This window comes from Leptonychotes weddellii, chromosome 3 (genome assembly GCF_054177405.1).
Source record: "Leptonychotes weddellii isolate Sample4059 chromosome 3, ASM5417740v2, whole genome shotgun sequence".
Lineage (NCBI taxonomy): Eukaryota > Metazoa > Chordata > Mammalia > Carnivora > Phocidae > Leptonychotes > Leptonychotes weddellii.
Window position 1 is genome coordinate 121,760,968 of NC_138371.1, and position 18,340 is coordinate 121,779,307.

The 18,340-nt window shown below is 37.7% G+C and overlaps 1 protein-coding gene across 3 annotated transcripts in view; it reads left to right on the forward strand.

Moving 5' to 3' along the window:
• Positions 1-13,491, forward strand: part of RCBTB1 (RCC1 and BTB domain containing protein 1) — a 50,346-nt gene extending 36,855 nt beyond the window's left edge. For all 3 annotated transcript variants that reach the window (XM_031032075.2, XM_031032077.2, XM_081815441.1), the window contains 4 exons: positions 1,605-1,731; positions 3,630-3,781; positions 4,526-4,656; positions 11,171-13,491. In XM_031032075.2, the coding sequence (XP_030887935.1) occupies positions 1,605-1,731; positions 3,630-3,781; positions 4,526-4,656; positions 11,171-11,311 (551 nt within the window). In that variant the 3' untranslated portion in view covers positions 11,312-13,491. The remainder of the gene's footprint in view (positions 1-1,604; positions 1,732-3,629; positions 3,782-4,525; positions 4,657-11,170) is intronic.
• Positions 13,492-18,340: the final 4,849 nt, after the last annotated feature.

The window sequence follows — 18,340 nt, forward strand, 5'->3', positions numbered from 1 at the left end:
AAGAGATAAGATCATTCAGTATATCTCCTGGATGACTTCTTTCCCATCTACCCACTAAAAGTCAGAAAAGTTTTTTTCTCCCAGTTTACCATCTCAGGTGAGCATTAGAAAGAAAGTCAGATGGTTAAAAAACACCTCTGAAGGATATTTCTTCTCTGAAAGGAGGTATTGTACTTGTTGCCAGAAACCAAGAGGCAGAAGAGGGTTCTTGAGGCCTTAGGACGGATGCAGAAGTAGGGGCACTGGTACGAAGCTATTTTGTGAATGGGGCGGGGGCGAGCAGTCTCCATCCCTGGACTCCGTGCCCATCTTAGTCATTTCCTTTCTTTTATTTGCCAGGGATCCAGGTTATAGGGTCAGGGAAAGCCTGATTTTTGAGAGATCGTCCACTCTCCTCCATAGCCAAGGAAAGCTCTGCATTGCGGGAGCCCGGGGGGAGGGCTTGGGCAAATGCCATTTCCTTGGGAGATTCTGATAGTAGAGCTCCTGGGTAAGCTTCTTTATTAAGTTTCAGCCTCGGTTTGGCAGATATCCCTCCTCCAAGAGCAGCAGGCTACCGAGAGACACAGCTCCCCTCTCATCCTAGGGGCCTGTGTTACCAGCACCTGCGCCCATTGCCAGTGATCTCTGGGATTGTTTTTGTTTTCCTGTTCGCCTTCTCCCTGTGCATATACAGCGCAGGAAAGTGTTACCGAATTGTACAAGTGCCTTTACTTTTTCTCGTGAGGACACAGTTCGACTTACAAATAATCATTCCAGCAGTTCTTACCGGGCAGCGTGACCAGCTTTTTTAAAACTGTTCCCTTTGAGTGTAATGGCTACTAAGTTGGTTTGCTCTGTTTTTAGATAGCAGGTGAGGATTATTGTTTGTACATTGATCTTTAGGATTAAGAGGGATGTTGAGATTCCACATACCTAGGAAGTAGGGTTTCTTTGTGTAAGAACATGACTGCATGGCATTACTTCACTGGTAAATTTATCTCTTGACACAACTTAAGTTGAATTTACCAGCCCCTTGAAACTACCCCCGAAGTAGGAAAATTGATAAATTCTTAGTCCCCGAAGAGAACCACTAAAGTTTTAAGTAAGTAGTTATATAATCGTGGACTGCCTATAACTTTTTCTTCTTTTAAAAAATATATATTTTGGGCGCCTGGGTGGCTCAGTCGTTAAGCGTCTGCCTTCGGCTCAGGTCATGATCCCAGGGTCCTGGGATCGAGCCCCGCATCGGGCTCCCTGCTCTGCGGGAAGCCTGCTTCTCCCTCTCCCACTCCCCCTGCTTATGTTCTCTCTCTCGCTGTGTCTCTCTCTGTCAAATAAATAAAATCTTTAAAAAATATATATATATATATTTTTTTTTTAAAATGTCTAGCTTAGTATGTAAGACTGGTAAGTGGCCTTTCCAACTACTTATTTTTGGTAGTTTCTAGACTCAAGATACTTAATCTTGATACAGTGAAATTGATTTGTCAAATAAGGCATGAACTCTTGAAAAAAATCTGATGGAATTACCTGTCATGCTAATGGTTATCTTTTTGAAGTCTTTCATATCTCTACCACATTTCCTGAGCTTTTTGTATTAATAATGTGTTTGTTGCCTTCAGAGCATGAAGACTTTTTAACAGTTGCCGAATCACTGAAGAAAGAATTTGATAGTCCAGAAACTGCTGATCTGAAGTTTCGAATCGATGGGAAATACATCCATGTCCATAAAGCTGTTTTGAAAATCAGGTATTTTTGCATGAGCTTAGAGACATCGGTAACCTTACTTTCTTTTTTGCAGTCTCCATGTCTTTGTTAGTCCACAAAATGGGGACTGATAAGGAACAGCCTTGGCAGTAGAGAGAAATGGTACAACTTAATATTTTTATGAATGGGATCCATGCATTATTGAAGAGTTTTGCATGTGTGTATGAGTGTGCACTCATGTGCCTTTTTGAAAAGGCATAATGTGGTAGCGTAAATATTTGTCTATATTGTGTTTGTTGTTTTTTTCTTTTTTTTAGAGAGAAAGAGAACATGTGCTCTGAGCCAGGGGTGGGAGGAGGGGCAGAGGAAGAGGGAGAGAGAATCCCAAACTGGCTCCACCCTGGGTGATGGCGGGGCTTCATCCCACCACCCTGAGCCAAAATCAAGAGTCTGACGCTTAACTGACTGAGCCACCCAGGTGCCCAGTTTATAAAATGAGGATCTTGTGAATATTTATTTCCATCGACAAATTTATTTACATGCTTAAAAAAATACAAAAGATTGTTAGTGAAAAATGTGTATGTCCTCTTTTACACATAAAGATTCCTTTTTACCCAAGCAGAAAACTCTCATGGTCAGGAATGATGGACCTCTGGCCCTGAGGGACATCTAATTTCCAATTAAAGGAATGTTCTTTAGATAGAGTAGATGGCAGGGTGGTATTTATTAATAATGGTTTGAACTCTTGCTCCCTGAGGCTGCCATTACTGAGAGAGAGGCACATGAAGGGAGACCATTGAGTGTTAAACTGGCCATTTACAAGTCCCTTTTGAGATTTAGTTGAAAACCTTTTCACAAAATAATACTTTTTAAGGGAACCAAAAAGCCATATGTTAGTCATTACTGAGAGAGTAAATATCTGAACCAAAGTTAATAAAAGGTGAACTGGAAATGTTCCTTTCTGTGAATCTGTGGTCAGTCAGTCTATTCCTTTCATTTGTCCTGTTTAATTTGTCATTCCTTGCCTAAACAACTATTTCTTTTTACTTCTCAGATGAAGTAATGTCTTACGTAGATGGAACCATTTTTAGTTGTGAATGGATTTTGAAAATATTCTATGTTTATTTACACCGTATCTCATTTTAAAAGGATTTGAAAAGATGACGTTTTAAAACTGAAGTGTCTTACATACTTAAGAAAAACCAGTATTTAGAAATCAGTTCCTCATATAGGTGGCTTTTTACATGCAAATACAACATAAAAAGACCCACTTCGGTGTTTTTTGTTTTTTTTTTTTTGAAATCTGTGACTCTCCTGGTGAATGTGTTTTGTAAGTAAGTTGGTAACAGGCTTGGGAAGATTGGAAACGGAGCAGGTCAAAGCAGAGGAACAAAATAGGACTGATGGCTGTTTTTGAAGATGTGTCAGAAAAAAAGGAAAATTATCATGTAAGGTAATGGGATAATAATTAGCCTAAATGTAACCCAGTTAGCATTTAAAGCCATTTTAAGAATATGCTGATTACATGAAAATTAAAAACCAAATAAATTATTTGGAATGATGCTGATATATAGTCAAAGATTTGAACTCTCATTTCTGAATTTCTTTTAATTTCATTGTTTAAAATGCATTTCTGTACAACACTGTTTGAGAAAAACAAGTGAGCAGAATACTTGATCTGAATGAGGACTGTCAAATGGAGACTGTGGAACGCTGGAGGTGCTAGGTACTTCTAGGCTCTATTTATAATTCTTAATATTTGATAGATCCTAATCAAAAACTGAAAGTGAAAATATGCAAAAGGTGAATGTGAAAGCCCATGCTAGCTGAAGATCCATGATCCTGGTGCGTGTGGGCCCAAGGATGGAGTAGTTAAGGAGACCTGTAATATTTACCTGACTGTGGCAACTTCCTTAGGTAACTTTCTGTGTTCTGTTTAGGTGTGAGCACTTTCGGTCCATGTTCCAGTCTTACTGGAATGAGGATATGAAGGAGGTGATAGAAATAGACCAGTTTTCATATCCAGTGTACCGTGCCTTTCTCCAGTACCTCTACACAGACACAGTGGACCTGCCGCCTGAAGATGCTATAGGTACGTGAGCCCACCGGACGGGCCAAGCCACGCGGTCACGGAACTCTCTCGTCATGTTCTTAGAGCACTGACGTGTACAGAGTGTCAAGTTGATTGGTTTTTTTTTTTTTTTTTTTTAAGATTTTTTAATTTTATTTATTTGAGAGAGAGAGAATGAGAGACAGAGAGCATGAGAGGGAGGAGGGTCAGAGGGAGAAGCAGACTCCCTGCTGAGCAGGGAGCCCGATGCGGGACTCGATCCCGAGACTCCAGGATCATGACCTGAGCCGAAGGCAGTCGCTTAACCAACTGAGCCACCCAGGCGCCCCAAGTTGATTGGTTTTTAGACAATATTTGAAGTAAATGTCTTGACAAATAGTGTTATATAGTTATTATGGTTAATAATTGTGGACACAAGTTTATGACTGTGGATTTATTTTCATTCTGTTGATACTGAAGCACATATACATTGCTAATGCATTTAATATATCATCTTGGAAATAAAATGAGGGGGGAATTCTATTTATTCCCCTTCCTTTTTACTGTAGAAGAAGATGTATAAAGTGAGTGTAGGAGAGGTCTGTTTTGGGATGGGGGATGTAGGGAGTGAAGAAGAGGATTTATTTAATAAAATTTAGAGTATTACTAAGAAACTTCTGTTGATTTATCTACATAACTCTTTGCACCAAAATAAAATATTTATGTTTATAAATTATGGGAAATTATCATAAACTTGCTTAAACCTTCCATACTTCTTGCTTTTAGGTCTTTTGGACTTGGCCACGTCTTACTGTGAAAACCGACTGAGAAAGCTTTGTCAGCACATTATCAAGCGCGGAATTACTGTGGAGAATGCCTTTTCGCTATTCTCTGCTGCAGTCAGATATGATGCAGAGGTAACATAAAATAACGAACAGAAACCACCCCCTCCAACTCCTCATGGCCTGCCCCCCACTTTTCTTGCGTGAGACAAGGAACAGGAGTAATTTCACTTTTATTTAGGGAATCCGTGAACTGACTGATCCCTAAAAAAATGAAAGCTGGCCTTGCTTGTTTACTCTGTGTTCATAGTTTAAAAATGGTGGTTGTTCTACTTTCATTTTTAACTAAGAAAAGAACCTGAGGTCCAAGCAGCTGTACTGCGGGTTGGAATAGAAAGTGTCCTACCCAGTTGGATTGATGCCATTTGTAGTTACGGGTGTTACTCAAGGTCAGCTTATATATTTTTTTCAAGACCCACTTTGCCGTCTCCCTAACTCTATCCTGTTGTAAGCCAAGGATACTGTATGATTCATATCTGTGTATGCTCCGAAATTCTATCTTTGTCTAATTATAACTCATTCATGTGTGAAGAACTTGGTCTGGGCTCCTTTTTGTTTGTGTGTTTGGTTGTGAACGGTTGGTTTTGCACTGGATTGAATTCTTAATCTAGGATTTATGGATCTCTAGAGGATCTATGAATGAATGGGCTTTGGGGAGTCTGAAATTTTGTGTTTCGTGTATTTTCTTGAAGTTAAGAACCACAGTGTCATCAGATGGTCAGCTGCTCATAAGCAGAAACTTTCTTATTCATCTCTGTACCCTGTAGTGCCTGGCACATGGTAGGCACTGGATAATAAATGTTTGTTGAACTGAATGCATGTGGTACCACCTGAAGGACGCATTCAGGATAATTATTGAACTTAAGGCTGCTCTGGTTGGTTTTATAAATGTATAGAGAATAAAAGGTAGAGAGCAGTAGCCTCAGAGTTCGAGATGTCCAGCTAAGGCATGCACCTTTAGTGACACAATTAGTCCATTCTAGAGGTACTTTGTCATCATTTGACAAGGCAGAGGACCTGGTATCGGGATTTACCAAACACCCTCGGAGATCTGTAATTGTGGCCTTGGTGTGGTGGAAGACAGACTTCGTCTTTATCACACTTAGGGATCAAAATGGAACATTATGTCTTATATTTTAAAAATGTATCCTATTTTTATTTGAGATTATGATTATAAATATTTAATAAGGTCAAATAGCTGACTTTCTCTGTGTGGCCTGGCAACAGATGGAGTGATGATTAATAAATTATGTCTAATAGGAAATGGAAGTATAGATTTTTTTTTTTTTTTTTTTTTTTACCTTTTCTGTGACACCATAAACTTCTTTATTAGAAGTGCTATTTCTTTAAGGTTGCATTCTACCCAGTGATATAATTTTAAATCGGTTGATGCCTGTTCCGTCCGTTAATTGACTTTTAACATCTGCTCTGTGTCTCTCCCTGCTCCTCTTCACTGCTAATGAGTTCCCTATTCCTGGGATTAGGATACTGCTGACTAAAACCAGTTAGAACCATCGGGGCAGAGGCAAACATCTCAGGTCTAGGTGCTGGAAATTTCTTTCTCACTAAGCTAAAACTTACCCAAAAAGTCACAGAAAAAAACCTCGTGCCACTTCTACCCATGCCAGGTGGTCATTTTTTTTTTTTTTAACTGGTTTTCATTTTCCTCGTATAAAATATAGACACATGAAATTCTGTCCCTTCCTTGAGACTGAAAATATATGTGATCCCCTTGAGTCTGTCACAGTATGGTCATTTGATTTGGCATGCAAGAGTGTATGTTGAGTTAAATGAATTTGAAATACCTCACCACAAGGGTGTGCTTTTTAAAAAATGAAAAAAAACAAAGCCCAACCCCACAAATATTATACATTCAATGTAGAAAAATTAGAAAATAGAAGACAAAAGGAGGAAGAATCACCTTCTTTCTAAGCTATTTTTTTTTTTAGATTCTTATACGAGTTCTGTAATTGACTAATGTACTTTTACACTGTATTTCCTTAATGCTATAGAATGTAGTAAGTAAATAAATGAAGTGTTTAGAATATAAAAATAAAACCCACTCTATTTATTAGTTGATGGGAAGCTTCTATTAAGTCAGATTGGAGGGCGCCTGGGTGGCTCAGTTGGTTAAGCGACTGCCTTCGGCTCAGGTCATGATCCTGGAGTCCCGGGATGGAGTCTTCTCCATCTCTGACCCTCCCCTCTCTCATGTGCTCTCTCTCTCATTCTCTCTCTCTCAAATAAATAAATTAAAAAAATTAAAAAAAAAAAAGTACATTTTAGAATGTACTTAAAATGTCTTGCTACCTAGGACAAAATAAAGAAAGGTGCTTTGTCTTACTAACTAAAAAATATTTTATAGTCTACTGATCATGGAAAACTTTTCAATTTCAGAAAGAAGAAAAAAATGCTGACCATCAGGCTTTAGCACAAAACTTTTCAAAACCAATATCCCAAGCCAATTTTGGAATTAGATTCCCGACCTTATATTTACGGCTTCCCACCAACAGCAAAATGTTAGGATGTAAGTTACTCAGCAAGTAGAATTTTCTGGAAAGCACTCTACTCTGGTTCCCAACAACTTCTCCTAATGTTCAAATATACACAGAAAACAAAAATTTCCTGAAAACAGTATAAATAGAAACAAATAGAAGGTCATCTCTGACCTTCTCCCTCTGACCCTCCCCTCTCTCATGTGCTCTCTCTCTCATTCTCTCTCTCTCAAATAAATAAATTAAAAAAATTAAAAAAAAAAAAGTAAGTCAGATTGGAAATTAACTGCCAAAAAATGGACTGACTTTCAGAAGCTCCGCTTAGGGAGACCAGATGACTTTTCCTTCATTCTGTGGTTCAAATGCTAGGAAGATGGAGACTACATGCTTCTCACATTCTTTCTCTTTTATGTAAGTTCTTGAGGTTCCTCTCTACCCCCTTTGACAAGGTAATTTCGAAGCAAATATACCCACACAAAAGCAACAAAAATAAATTGACTCAGTAGTTAAGATTTTTTTTTTTTTTTTTTTTAAGTAAGCTGCTTGTGGAGCCCTTGTGTTACGAGTGCGTTGTCCGACTTTCTGCAAGTTTTAACTGAGGAACGACTTGGCAGGGGAGCACTTAAGTATTCCTTCAGTACAAACCCAAGTGAACATTGCCATCAAGGGAGAAAACGTGAATGAAGCACTGTGTCAAGATAGTTCTATAGCTCATCACACAAGTTTGAAATGTTTCTATTTATACTGTTTTCAGGAAATTTTTGTTTTCTGTGTATATTTGAACATTAGGAGAAGTTGTTGGGAACCAGAGTAGAGTGCTTTCCAGAAAATTCTACTTGCTGAGTAACTTACATCCTAACATTTTGCTGTTGGTGGGAAGCCGTAAATATAAGGTCGGGAATCTAATTCCAAAATTGGCTTGGGATATTGGTTTTGAAAAGTTTTGTGCTAAAGCCTGATGGTCAGCATTTTTTTCTTCTTTCTGAAATTGAAAAGTTTTCCATGATCAGTAGACTATAAAATATTTTTTAGTTAGTAAGACAAAGCACCTTTCTTTATTTTGTCCTAGGTAGCAAGACATTTTAAGTACATTCTAAAAAACCAAACCAAAGACCGCTTTGATCTGGCATATTTTGTACCTGATATATATTATAAATTCTAAACTTTACAGTTTTGGGGTTTTGTTACTACTTTAACAAGTTTGGACAGAGGAGGTGTGGTTCACAGTCTTGCCATCTGGAATGCATCTCAAGTGGGGGCTGGTTGACACAGACACATAGGAGCCTGTCTCACCCTGGCCAAGTGGTCTTCGATAGAATTCTTAGCATTCAGTTATTTTAGCTTTTGGGGATTTAGGACTGGTTAAGAAGTTCATTTAGGCTGCAGTGGCATTTTTAAAAATGTGGATATTAAGACCATCAATTGTCTCTGTTTTACTTTGTTACTAAAGAAAATCTGTGGAAAGGAAAAACAAGTTATTTTCGCAATTTATAAATTATTTCAGAGTAGCAGTTTATTTTGAGCTTCCTTGCTAATTACAACAAATCTGATATTTCACCTGATTTGCCTCAGACCCGCTTTAGAATAATTTCACCACAAAATGTCATAAATAAGGGATTTATAGTTTCTAAAATACCAAGAATATTGTTTTAAAGCCCCTGATCTTGCACCCTCTCCCACTTCTGTATTCCATGGGCTTTAAGAAGATGCTTTCAATCTGTTATGAACTTTTTTCATCTACTGGTCTGGTGATCCTTCTTGTTTTCTTGGAAATGTTTTGTATAAAGCCCAGCAGTCCTGTTATAGTTAACTTACTAGTTGGGTAAGAGTTGCACTTTCTTTTCTGGGTATTGAAGATGTGATCATTTGCAGAATAAGGAACAGATCATGTAGCTTCTTCAAATATCTAAGAATTCTTAATCAGGAAAATAGTTATCATTTACATATCAAAGCAAAGGCAACCTGGCTCAGGGCATTGGCTACTAAGAGAATTGCTTGGCTGGGCCACTCTGGTTCGTGCAACTGAACTTGCAAACAGTTTCTCTCTTTCCAAGTGCATTCACTGCTTCCTTTTCCATAGATCTGCCTTAAGCAAGATTCAGTTATTAAACGGTTGAAAACTGCAGAACATTTTTTGAATACTGAGATATCTCACCAATTCAGACTAGTTGGAGGGGAAGGGAAGGCAGTTTGATAGAGCCATTTTCATAAATGTATGAAGTGATTTGTAATCAGAGGCACCCTTTGTATACCTGTACTACGTAAAAAGTTCTTAAAGTTTATACCCAAGATAATCTCTGTATAATTAGTAAACTGGATAAACTCACTTTTTCACGTGTACTCTAAAGAGCTTGAATTCCAGATTTGTAGACATGGAAGTGATAAGGTTTTACAAGGCCAGAATTTAGTGAGTCTTGTTTGAATTTGAAATTATGTAATTAAAAGTTAATATTTAAAGATCCTCATCTGCTACATTGCATGGTTTGAAGAAACTTTCTGTGCTTATGACTGGTTATTTCTTCCTAAAGTATGTGTAGAAAAACTAGTTTTCTATTTTTGATAAATAAGATTGAAATGACTTTGATCTCCTTGTAGAATATAATTCAGTTTCTAAAGCTGTTTCTTAATCATTGGGTTGTAATACCAGGAGAGGGCTTTTTCTTTAATAGTAACGTGAGAGGGAATGTTTTATATAGTTTAACATTTTAGTTTCTTATAATACACAGAACGTTCAGCGATACTTCAGCCCACGGAGACTCTCTTATTAAAAAAGTTTGATGCAAAGATTGTGCCTATATTTTAAATGCATTGTGAATTATCTAGAAAACAAAACTCTGGCAGCAGCTGACTGATACACATTAGATGTGGTTTATCTCTTACCAGTGATATGACTGGAAGGGAACCTCATTCAGCTAAGGACAGAGGGACCCTTAGAAGAAGGAAGTATTTGCTTGCAGGGGTCTGCACAGAGAGAGTAGAAAGGGATGTGTCTCTGTGTTTGTGTGGGCCCTCCCCCACCCTGCCTAAAATTTCTCATTTCACAGTGGCTTGGAAACATGAGAACAAGACGCTGCAGTTTAAATGTTGTTAAGTTCCTGGTTTGGTAGAACCCTGAGTACTGACCTTCGGTGTAGCTGGCAAAGTTAAAAAATCAAGGTATTTGTGATAAGAGCTTTCAGTGTGATTTGCTGTTACATATTTAGACTTTGTATACATTCCAGTACCTAATTGATTTAATAAATATATGTTCCAGTGTTTAAAGGAACAGACATAGTAGCGGTTTTGCTGGGGATGAAAAGGCTGTATTGGCATTGGTGGAAACAGATTTTTAAGTTGTTCTGGTTTACCACTTGTGTGTATCACTTTGCTTCTGAGTGTCGGTAGCTGATGACTTCGTCTGACTGAAAACTCCAGTCTCTGAATATTCTTCTCTGGCTGGACTGAGAATGAGAAATTAGTTTGGTGGGAGTTGTAGTGTATTATTTCTTGTGGCTTTAAGAATGAAGGCATTTTATCTAGGAGAGCACAGCAGTGGATTTAAGGTGCTTGGAATTTTTTTCTTTTTTAATGTGTCTCGTGGGGACATCTCTTTATCACTTTTCTGTTTCTTAAAATCTTCCTTAAGCTAAATCTTAATTCTTTTCTCGGACTTCTTGACTGTGGTAAAACGTATGATGGACTGAAGTTGCTTTCGGCTTTGTTTTTAATTATTATTGCAGAATAATTGACAGACAATATTGTATCAGCTTCAGGTGTATGCTTTCAGCTTCTCCAGACAAAGTCTGCATGTGACTAGACTGTGTGGTAGCCTTGTAGAAGCTTCCCCCCCATAGGCTGTGTGAATGGGTGTGTGTTTTGAAGAGTCAGACTTGAGGTAGTGAAATTGTTGCTTTCACAGTGTTTTGACTCAATAGTGTGTGCTTTTCTGATACCTATCTATGGTCACTTGTTTGCTTAGTTTGAGGTTTCTGGCCTCAAATGTCTTTTCTAGGGGAGGGTAAAGATTTGGGATGAGGGGTTTGGATAGAAGTAATTCGATCAAAGTTAATAAAAAAAGGCCTCTTCTTGTTTTTATTTTTGTTGTGTGTGTCCAGGATTTAGAAGAATTCTGCTTTAAGTTTTGCATCAATCATTTGACAGAAGTTACACAGACTGCAGCATTTTGGCAAATGGATGGCCCTCTGCTAAAGGAATTCATTGCTAAAGCCAGTAAATGTGGAGCCTTTAAGAACTGAAGCCCAAGGCTGCTGGGTTTTGCGAGTGCTCCGGGCACGGGCGATGATGCGTCCTTTGTGCTCTGCGGGTGATGTAATTTTGCAGGTAAAAAACCCATCAGGTTTTTTTGTGTTTTTTTTCCCCACATCTGAGACACCATTCTCTGTGTAGGAATATATGAAGGATGATTTTGAACAACTCTTGTTTCCAGATATGTACATTTTAAATGTAACCTTAATTTGGCTGGAACATTGTAAAGGGGTGAAAGTTTAGCTGATTGTTTCTTTGTTTTTTTGTTTTGTTTTTGATTAGAGGAACTTTTGAACTTGGAAAGGGGAAGTCTGTGGTAGTTCTCCTGGTTCACATATTGACAACCCTTTGACACCAGGAATTTGGGACAGTTTGTGAATTGTGGGATAGAGAGGCCCCACCATGAATTAAAGATGCTGACTTTGGGGCTTGTTGAAATGATGCATTAGTTGCTAGTTCACTAGCCATACTGTGAAGACGTAGTTAGGATAGTTTGAGGCTTTTGTGTTTGCACTACTGAGGACCTTTTTTAACTTCATAGTGTATCAAAGTAATAATCAGTTTAATATGAGTTAAACCTATTGAGATGATGATTATGTAAAGATAAACTTCTAGGTTTAGCCAAGATTTCTCTTCAGACTTAAGCACATAAAGTAGTAATTTAGGACTACCTGTGAAAAGTTGATCATGAAAGAAACTTTATTTGGACAAAGGTCAATATTTTATAAATTAGAATCTCCACTACTATCCAACAGTGTTTTATTTCATTAAGACAAAGTCTGAGAAGTGAAGTTTAAATTGCTCCCCCACCGCTTCCCCCTGTAATTGCTCATCATAAGAGGAGAGTAATGACATACTCAGTATACTCTTGCCTTCCTAAATTACGGCTGCTAGATCATCAGATTTGCTACATCTGACTCAGAGAAGCGGTTCTTAAAACCACCTTTCTGGCAGGACTTCTTGGAATTTGTTTTAGCTTTTATCTAGGCCAAGCATCACAAATTTGCTTATTTGTAACCTCAGCAGCTTTCATCTTTTAATTGTGTTAGGTATAATATTTAGCACAATTTAACTTCAAAAAAGGATCAAAATTATGGTTTTCCTGAAAAGATCCTACTTAAAAGGGTCTTTTCAGTTTGCTTTTGTTTTTTTGTTTTGTTTTGGTCTGCTTATGAAATGTGACTTTGGGAGGAAGAGTGAGTGTTCAGCTTTGGGTTTTATCACGTGTGTCCATTGAGCTTGCTGTAAGAACAAAGCTTTGTTCTGCTCTGGCCATGGACTCATTTCCATTTGTGGGCGCTCCCTAGTGAACTCTTTCCTGCTTGGAAGTTCCCTCATCTGAACTTGGAGCCTGAATACATTTTCAGAGCCAAATTAACAAGAGGGTAAAGATACGCTGCAGCTGCTATTTCTAGCAATGTTTCGAAGTGTGGGGGAGGGGGTTGGGTGGGAGTGAGGGCTCAAAGATAGGAGTTCATTGATAAGTGAGATAATTACAAACCTAGCAGTCCCAGTTCCCTTTTCTTGACCATGTCGCAGGTGATTGAAGCCCAATCAAGTATTACATTAGAATTAGTTCTGCAACATGGTAGAATTTTTCTTAGTAGGTTGATAAATGCACATTAATTTGATTATTAGCTATGATGGGTAGTGTTTGTAACAATCACTGTTCCATAGGCTTATGATCTGGACAAACAAGAACTTCAGTATGTTTACTATTGCTCTTATTTGGAAAAAAAAAACAAAAAAAACCATTAAAGTAGTAGATTCATTTCCATAGATTGTTCATTCACTCAACAGATATTTACTGAGGTTCCTTATATAGGTGAAGAACCACTTCTCATAGTAGATTACTGACTAATTTGTATGAGTATGTATGTAGTGAAGAAAAGGGGAATGAGTTCTTTGAAAAGTACTTGAGTATCTTTTTTTTAATACACTCTTATTTTTCTACTTGGTTTTATTGTTAATCATAGCAGGAAATGAAAACTGTTTTTTGAATTGTTTTTTTCATCTGATGTAATAATGAAAGCCAAAGTATTCATATTTCTTAAGATAGCCCTCAGTGTCCTCTTGAACTTCTTACTGGAACAATGTTTGATACTCTAGTGTATAGGCTGTATTTATGTAATGTTTAGAATGACATATTAATAAATAATCTGTTAAGACATATGTGCAGGGTTGTTTTTCCGCCTCAAAAATCAGTACCATGCAGCCTTAAAAAGGAAGGACGCTCTGGCCCGTGCTGCAGTCTGGATGAACCTTGAGGACGTTGTGCTGAGTGAAGTACTCCAGTCACAGAAGGACAGGTACTGAACGACCCAGCTACGCGAGGTATTCTTGGAGACAGAAAGCGGAATGCTAGCTGCCAGAGGTCAGAGGTAGGAGAGAGGACTGGAAGAGTTAATGTTTAATGGATACAGAGATTCCATTTTGCAAGATGGAAAGAGTTCTGGAGCTGGATGGTGGTGATGACCGCACAACAGTGTGAATGTACTTGGTGCCACTGAGCTGCGCGCTTAAACACGGTTAGCATGGTAAATTCCGTGTTCTGTGCATTTTGCCCCAAATCAGTACTATGATTCTTAGCAGGTATCAGGCTAAAAACAGGTACCACAATGAACGTGTCACCTGTTTCTCAATTGTGTCCCCTCCCCCAGGGAAATCCTGTGGTTTTATTCCTACTGAAAGATAATACAGTTGAACTGTCATAGCAGAAAAGTGTTTCTTGATCCTTGTACTTATAAATGAAGGGAAGGACATAGTCCCTGCCCTCAAAGAACATACAAGTTATTAGGAGAGAGGAGAGAGAAGTTTAGGAATTAACACAAAAACATATTTATAAACAACTTTTCATAATAGGCAGTGAGAGAAAACTTAATAGGTTAATATGAAAAGCAGATGCTCCGAAGGTAATGTTTGTGCAGGGTAGGGAAAGATAAAGTGTCCTTATAGCTCATTCCAAAATGGCGGGTAAGTGGCACAAGCAAAAGCTTTGCGGTAGGGGCTGATGAGCCTTCCAGAACTTACCCTAAGCTAGTTTGGTTAGAATGGAGAATATAAGCCAGGGCCCATTAGAAGGAAACGTGGGCAAGGAGGGTGTGTGTGTGTGTGTGTGTACATTTGTTTCCCATGGTGCCAGACATTGTGCCCTGTGCTTCGCATCATTTCTTCTTCAGTGCCCACAAGGTAGGCAGGTGGATTAAATAATGTGATGGAAGTGTTTCAGTAGGAAGCGACATAGCAAGTACAAACCCGGGTCTATTTTGATAGTTTGCCTGATACTGGCCTACTTTATGACCAGCAGACACATGCTGCTCCATGGTGCCAAGTTACCTACCAGGGTAGGAATGACAGATTAAATTTGAAGATAAAGTGAGGGACACAGGGTTTCTTTTAAGTGACGTTAAAACTCAGATAAGCTTTGCTCTAAGGGGTTAGTATCGGGAGGAAGTTGAAGTTCCAGTAATCAGCTAGACCAGGAGAACATTCAGTACCTCTGGGATGGACTCTGGGCTTCTGTAGTTTTGGGTTTTTTTTTTTACTTCCAGAATTATTTATTGTGGTAAAACATACATAAATTCACCATTTTAACCATTTTTAAGTATACAGTTCAGTGTTTTTTTAAAAATTGAAGTATAGTTGACATAAATCAGGTTTGCAACAGGTAATTTGACAATTGTGTGCATTATGAAATGCTCACCATGGTAAGTGTGGTTACCATCTATTATCACACAGTTATTACAGTACTATTACTATATTCCCTCTGCTGTACTCATTATCCCCCATAACTTATAACTGGAAGTTTATACCTCTTAATCCTTATCACCTGTTTTGCCTGTCTCCCACTCCCCTCCCCTCTGGCAACCACTAATTTGTTCTCCATGAGTCTGTTTCTCTTTTCTGTTATTGTTGTTTGTTCTTTTTTTTTTTTTTTTTTTTTTTTAGTTTCTACATATAAGTGAAATCATACGGTATTTCTCTTTCTCTGACTTATTCCACCTAGCATAATTCCTTCTAGGTCCATCCATGTTGTTCCAAATGACAAGATTTCATTCTTTTTTATGGCTGAGTAATATTCCTGTGTGTGCGCGTGCGTGTGTGCACGCACATATGTATTGTATCTTCTTTATCCATTCATCTGTTGATGGATACTTAGGTTACTTTCATAGCTCAGCTGTTGTAAATAATGCTGCAATAAGCATAGGGGTGCATACATCTTTTGAAATTAGTGTTTTAGTTCTCCTTGGGTAAATCCCCATAGTGGAATTACTGGATCATATGGTACTTTTATTTTTAGCTGTTGGAGGGACCACCATACTGTTCTGCATAGTGGGTGCACCAATTTACATTCCCACCAACAGTTCATGAGGGTTCCTTTTTTTTCCGCATCCTTGCCAGCACTTGATATTTCTTGTCTTTTGGATACTAGCCATTCTCACTGGTGTAAGGTGGTATCTCATTGTGGTTTTGGTTTGAATTTCCCTGATGGCTAATGATGTTGAACAGTTTTTCATGTGTCTGTTAACCATTTGTATGTCTTCTTTGGAAAAGTGTCCATGCAGGTCCTCTGCCCATTTTTTCATCAGATTATTTGTCTTTTAGATGGTGTTATTTTGGGTATTAACCCCTTATCAGAGATATCATTTGCAAATACCTTCTTCCATTCAGTAGGTTGCCTTTTCATTTTGCTGATGATTTCCTTTGCAGTACAAAAGCTTCGTAGTTTGATATAGTCCCATTAGTTTATTTTGCTTTTGTTTCCCTTGCCTGAGGAGACACAGCCAGAAAAATAATGTCCCAGAGATTACTGCCTATGTTCTCTTCTAGTTTTATGGTTCCTGGTTTCACATTTAGGTCTTTAATCCATTTTGAGTTTATTTTTATGTATGTGGTGAGAAAGTGGTCCAGTTTCATTCTCTATATGTAGGGTTTTCCCAACACCATTTATTGAAGAGCCTGTCTTTTCCCCATTGTATATTTTTGTCTCCTTTGTTGTAGATTGGCAGACCGTATAAGCATGGGTTTATTTCTGGGCTGTCAGTTCCATTCCGTTGATCTGTATGTCTGTTTTTGTGCCAGTACCATACTGTTTTGATTACTGTAACTCTGTAGTATAGTGTGAAATCTGGGATTGTGCTACCTCCAGCTTTGTTCTTCTTCCTCAAGACTGCTTTGACTACTTGAGGTCCTCTGTGGTTCCATACACATTTTAGGATTGTTTGTTCTAGTTCTGTGAAAAATACTATTAGTATTTTGATTGGGATTGCATTAAATCTGTGGATTGCTTTGGGTAGTATGGATATTTTAACAATATTAATTTTTCCAGTGCATGAGCATGGTATATCTTGCCATTTATTTGTGTTGTCTTTGATTTCTTTATCAGTGTCTTAATAGTTTTTAGAGTATAGGTCTTCAACCACTTGGTTAAATTTAGTCCTAAGTATTTTATTCTTTATTATGCAATTATAAATGTTACTGTTTTTTTAATTTCCCTTTCTGCTCTTTTATTACTAAGTATATAGAAATGCAACAGATTTCTGTATACTGATTTTGCATCCCACAACTTTACTGAATTCATTTATTCTAATATTTTTTTGGTGGGGTCTTTAGGGTTTTCTGTACATAGTGCCGTGTCATCTGCAGATAGTGACGGTTTTACTTCCTCCTCACCAATTTAGACTTTTAAAAAATTTTTAAAATATCAGATTGCTATGGCAAGGACTTCTAGTACTATGTTGAATAATGGTCGTGAGAGTGGACATCCTTGTCTTGTTCCTGATATTAGGGGAAAAGCTTTTAGTTTTTCACTGGAGTAGGATATTAGCTGTGGGTTTGTCATATATGACCTTTATAATGTTGAGGTATATTACTTCTGTACCCACTTTGTTAAAAATGTTTATCATGAATGGATGTTGAATTTTGTCAGATGCTTTTTCTGCAGCTGTTGAAATGATCATGTGACTTTTATCCTTCATTTTGTTAATGTGTACCATGCTGATTAATTTGCATATATTGAACCATCCTTGCGTCCCTGGAATAAATCCCACTGGTTGTGGTGAATGATCCTTTTAATGTATTTTTTAATTTGGTTTGCTAATATTTTGTTTGCATGCACATTTATCAGATACTGGCTTGTACTTTTCTTGTGGCATTTTTGTCTGATTTTGGTATTAGGGTAATGCTGGCCTCATAAAATGAGTTTGGAAGCATTCCTTCCTCTTTTTTTTTTGAATAGTTTAAAGATTGTCATTATCTCTTTTTTAAATGTTTGGTAGAATTTACCTGTGAGTCAGCTTGGTTCTGAACTTCTGTTTGTTGGTAATTTGTTGATTGCTGATTCAATTTCATTACTATTAATTGGTCTGTTCAGATTTTCTATTTCTTCCTCATTCAGTCTGGGAAGATTTTATAGGTCTAGGAATTTATCCATTTCTTCTAGTTTGTCTAAATTGTTGGCATATAACTTTTTGTAGAAATCTTGTGGGTTTTTTTTTGTATTTGTCATTTGTAACTTGTCCTTTCATTTATGATTTTGAGTCTTTTTTTTTTTGGTGTTTGATAATAAAGGATTTTTTTTTCTTTCTTTCTTTCTTTTTTTTTAAATTTTATTATGTTATGTTAGTCACCATACAATACATCATTGGTTTTTGATGTGGTGATCCACGATCCATTGTTTTCGTATTACACCCAGTGCTCCATGCAGTACGTGCCCTCCTTAATACCCATCACTGGGCTAACCAATCCCCCATCCCCTCTAAAACCCTGTTTGTTTCTCAGAGTCCATAGTCTCTCATGGTTCATCTCTCCCTCCAATCCCCCCCACCCATTTTCCCCTTCCTTCTTCTAGTGTCCTCCATGCTATTCCTTATGTTCCACAAATAAGAGAAACCATATGATAATTGACTTTCTCTGCTTGACTTATTTCACTTAGCATAATCTCCTCCAGTCCCATCCATGTTGATGTAAAAGTTGGGTATTCATCCTTTCTGATGGCTGAGTAATATTCCACTGTATAT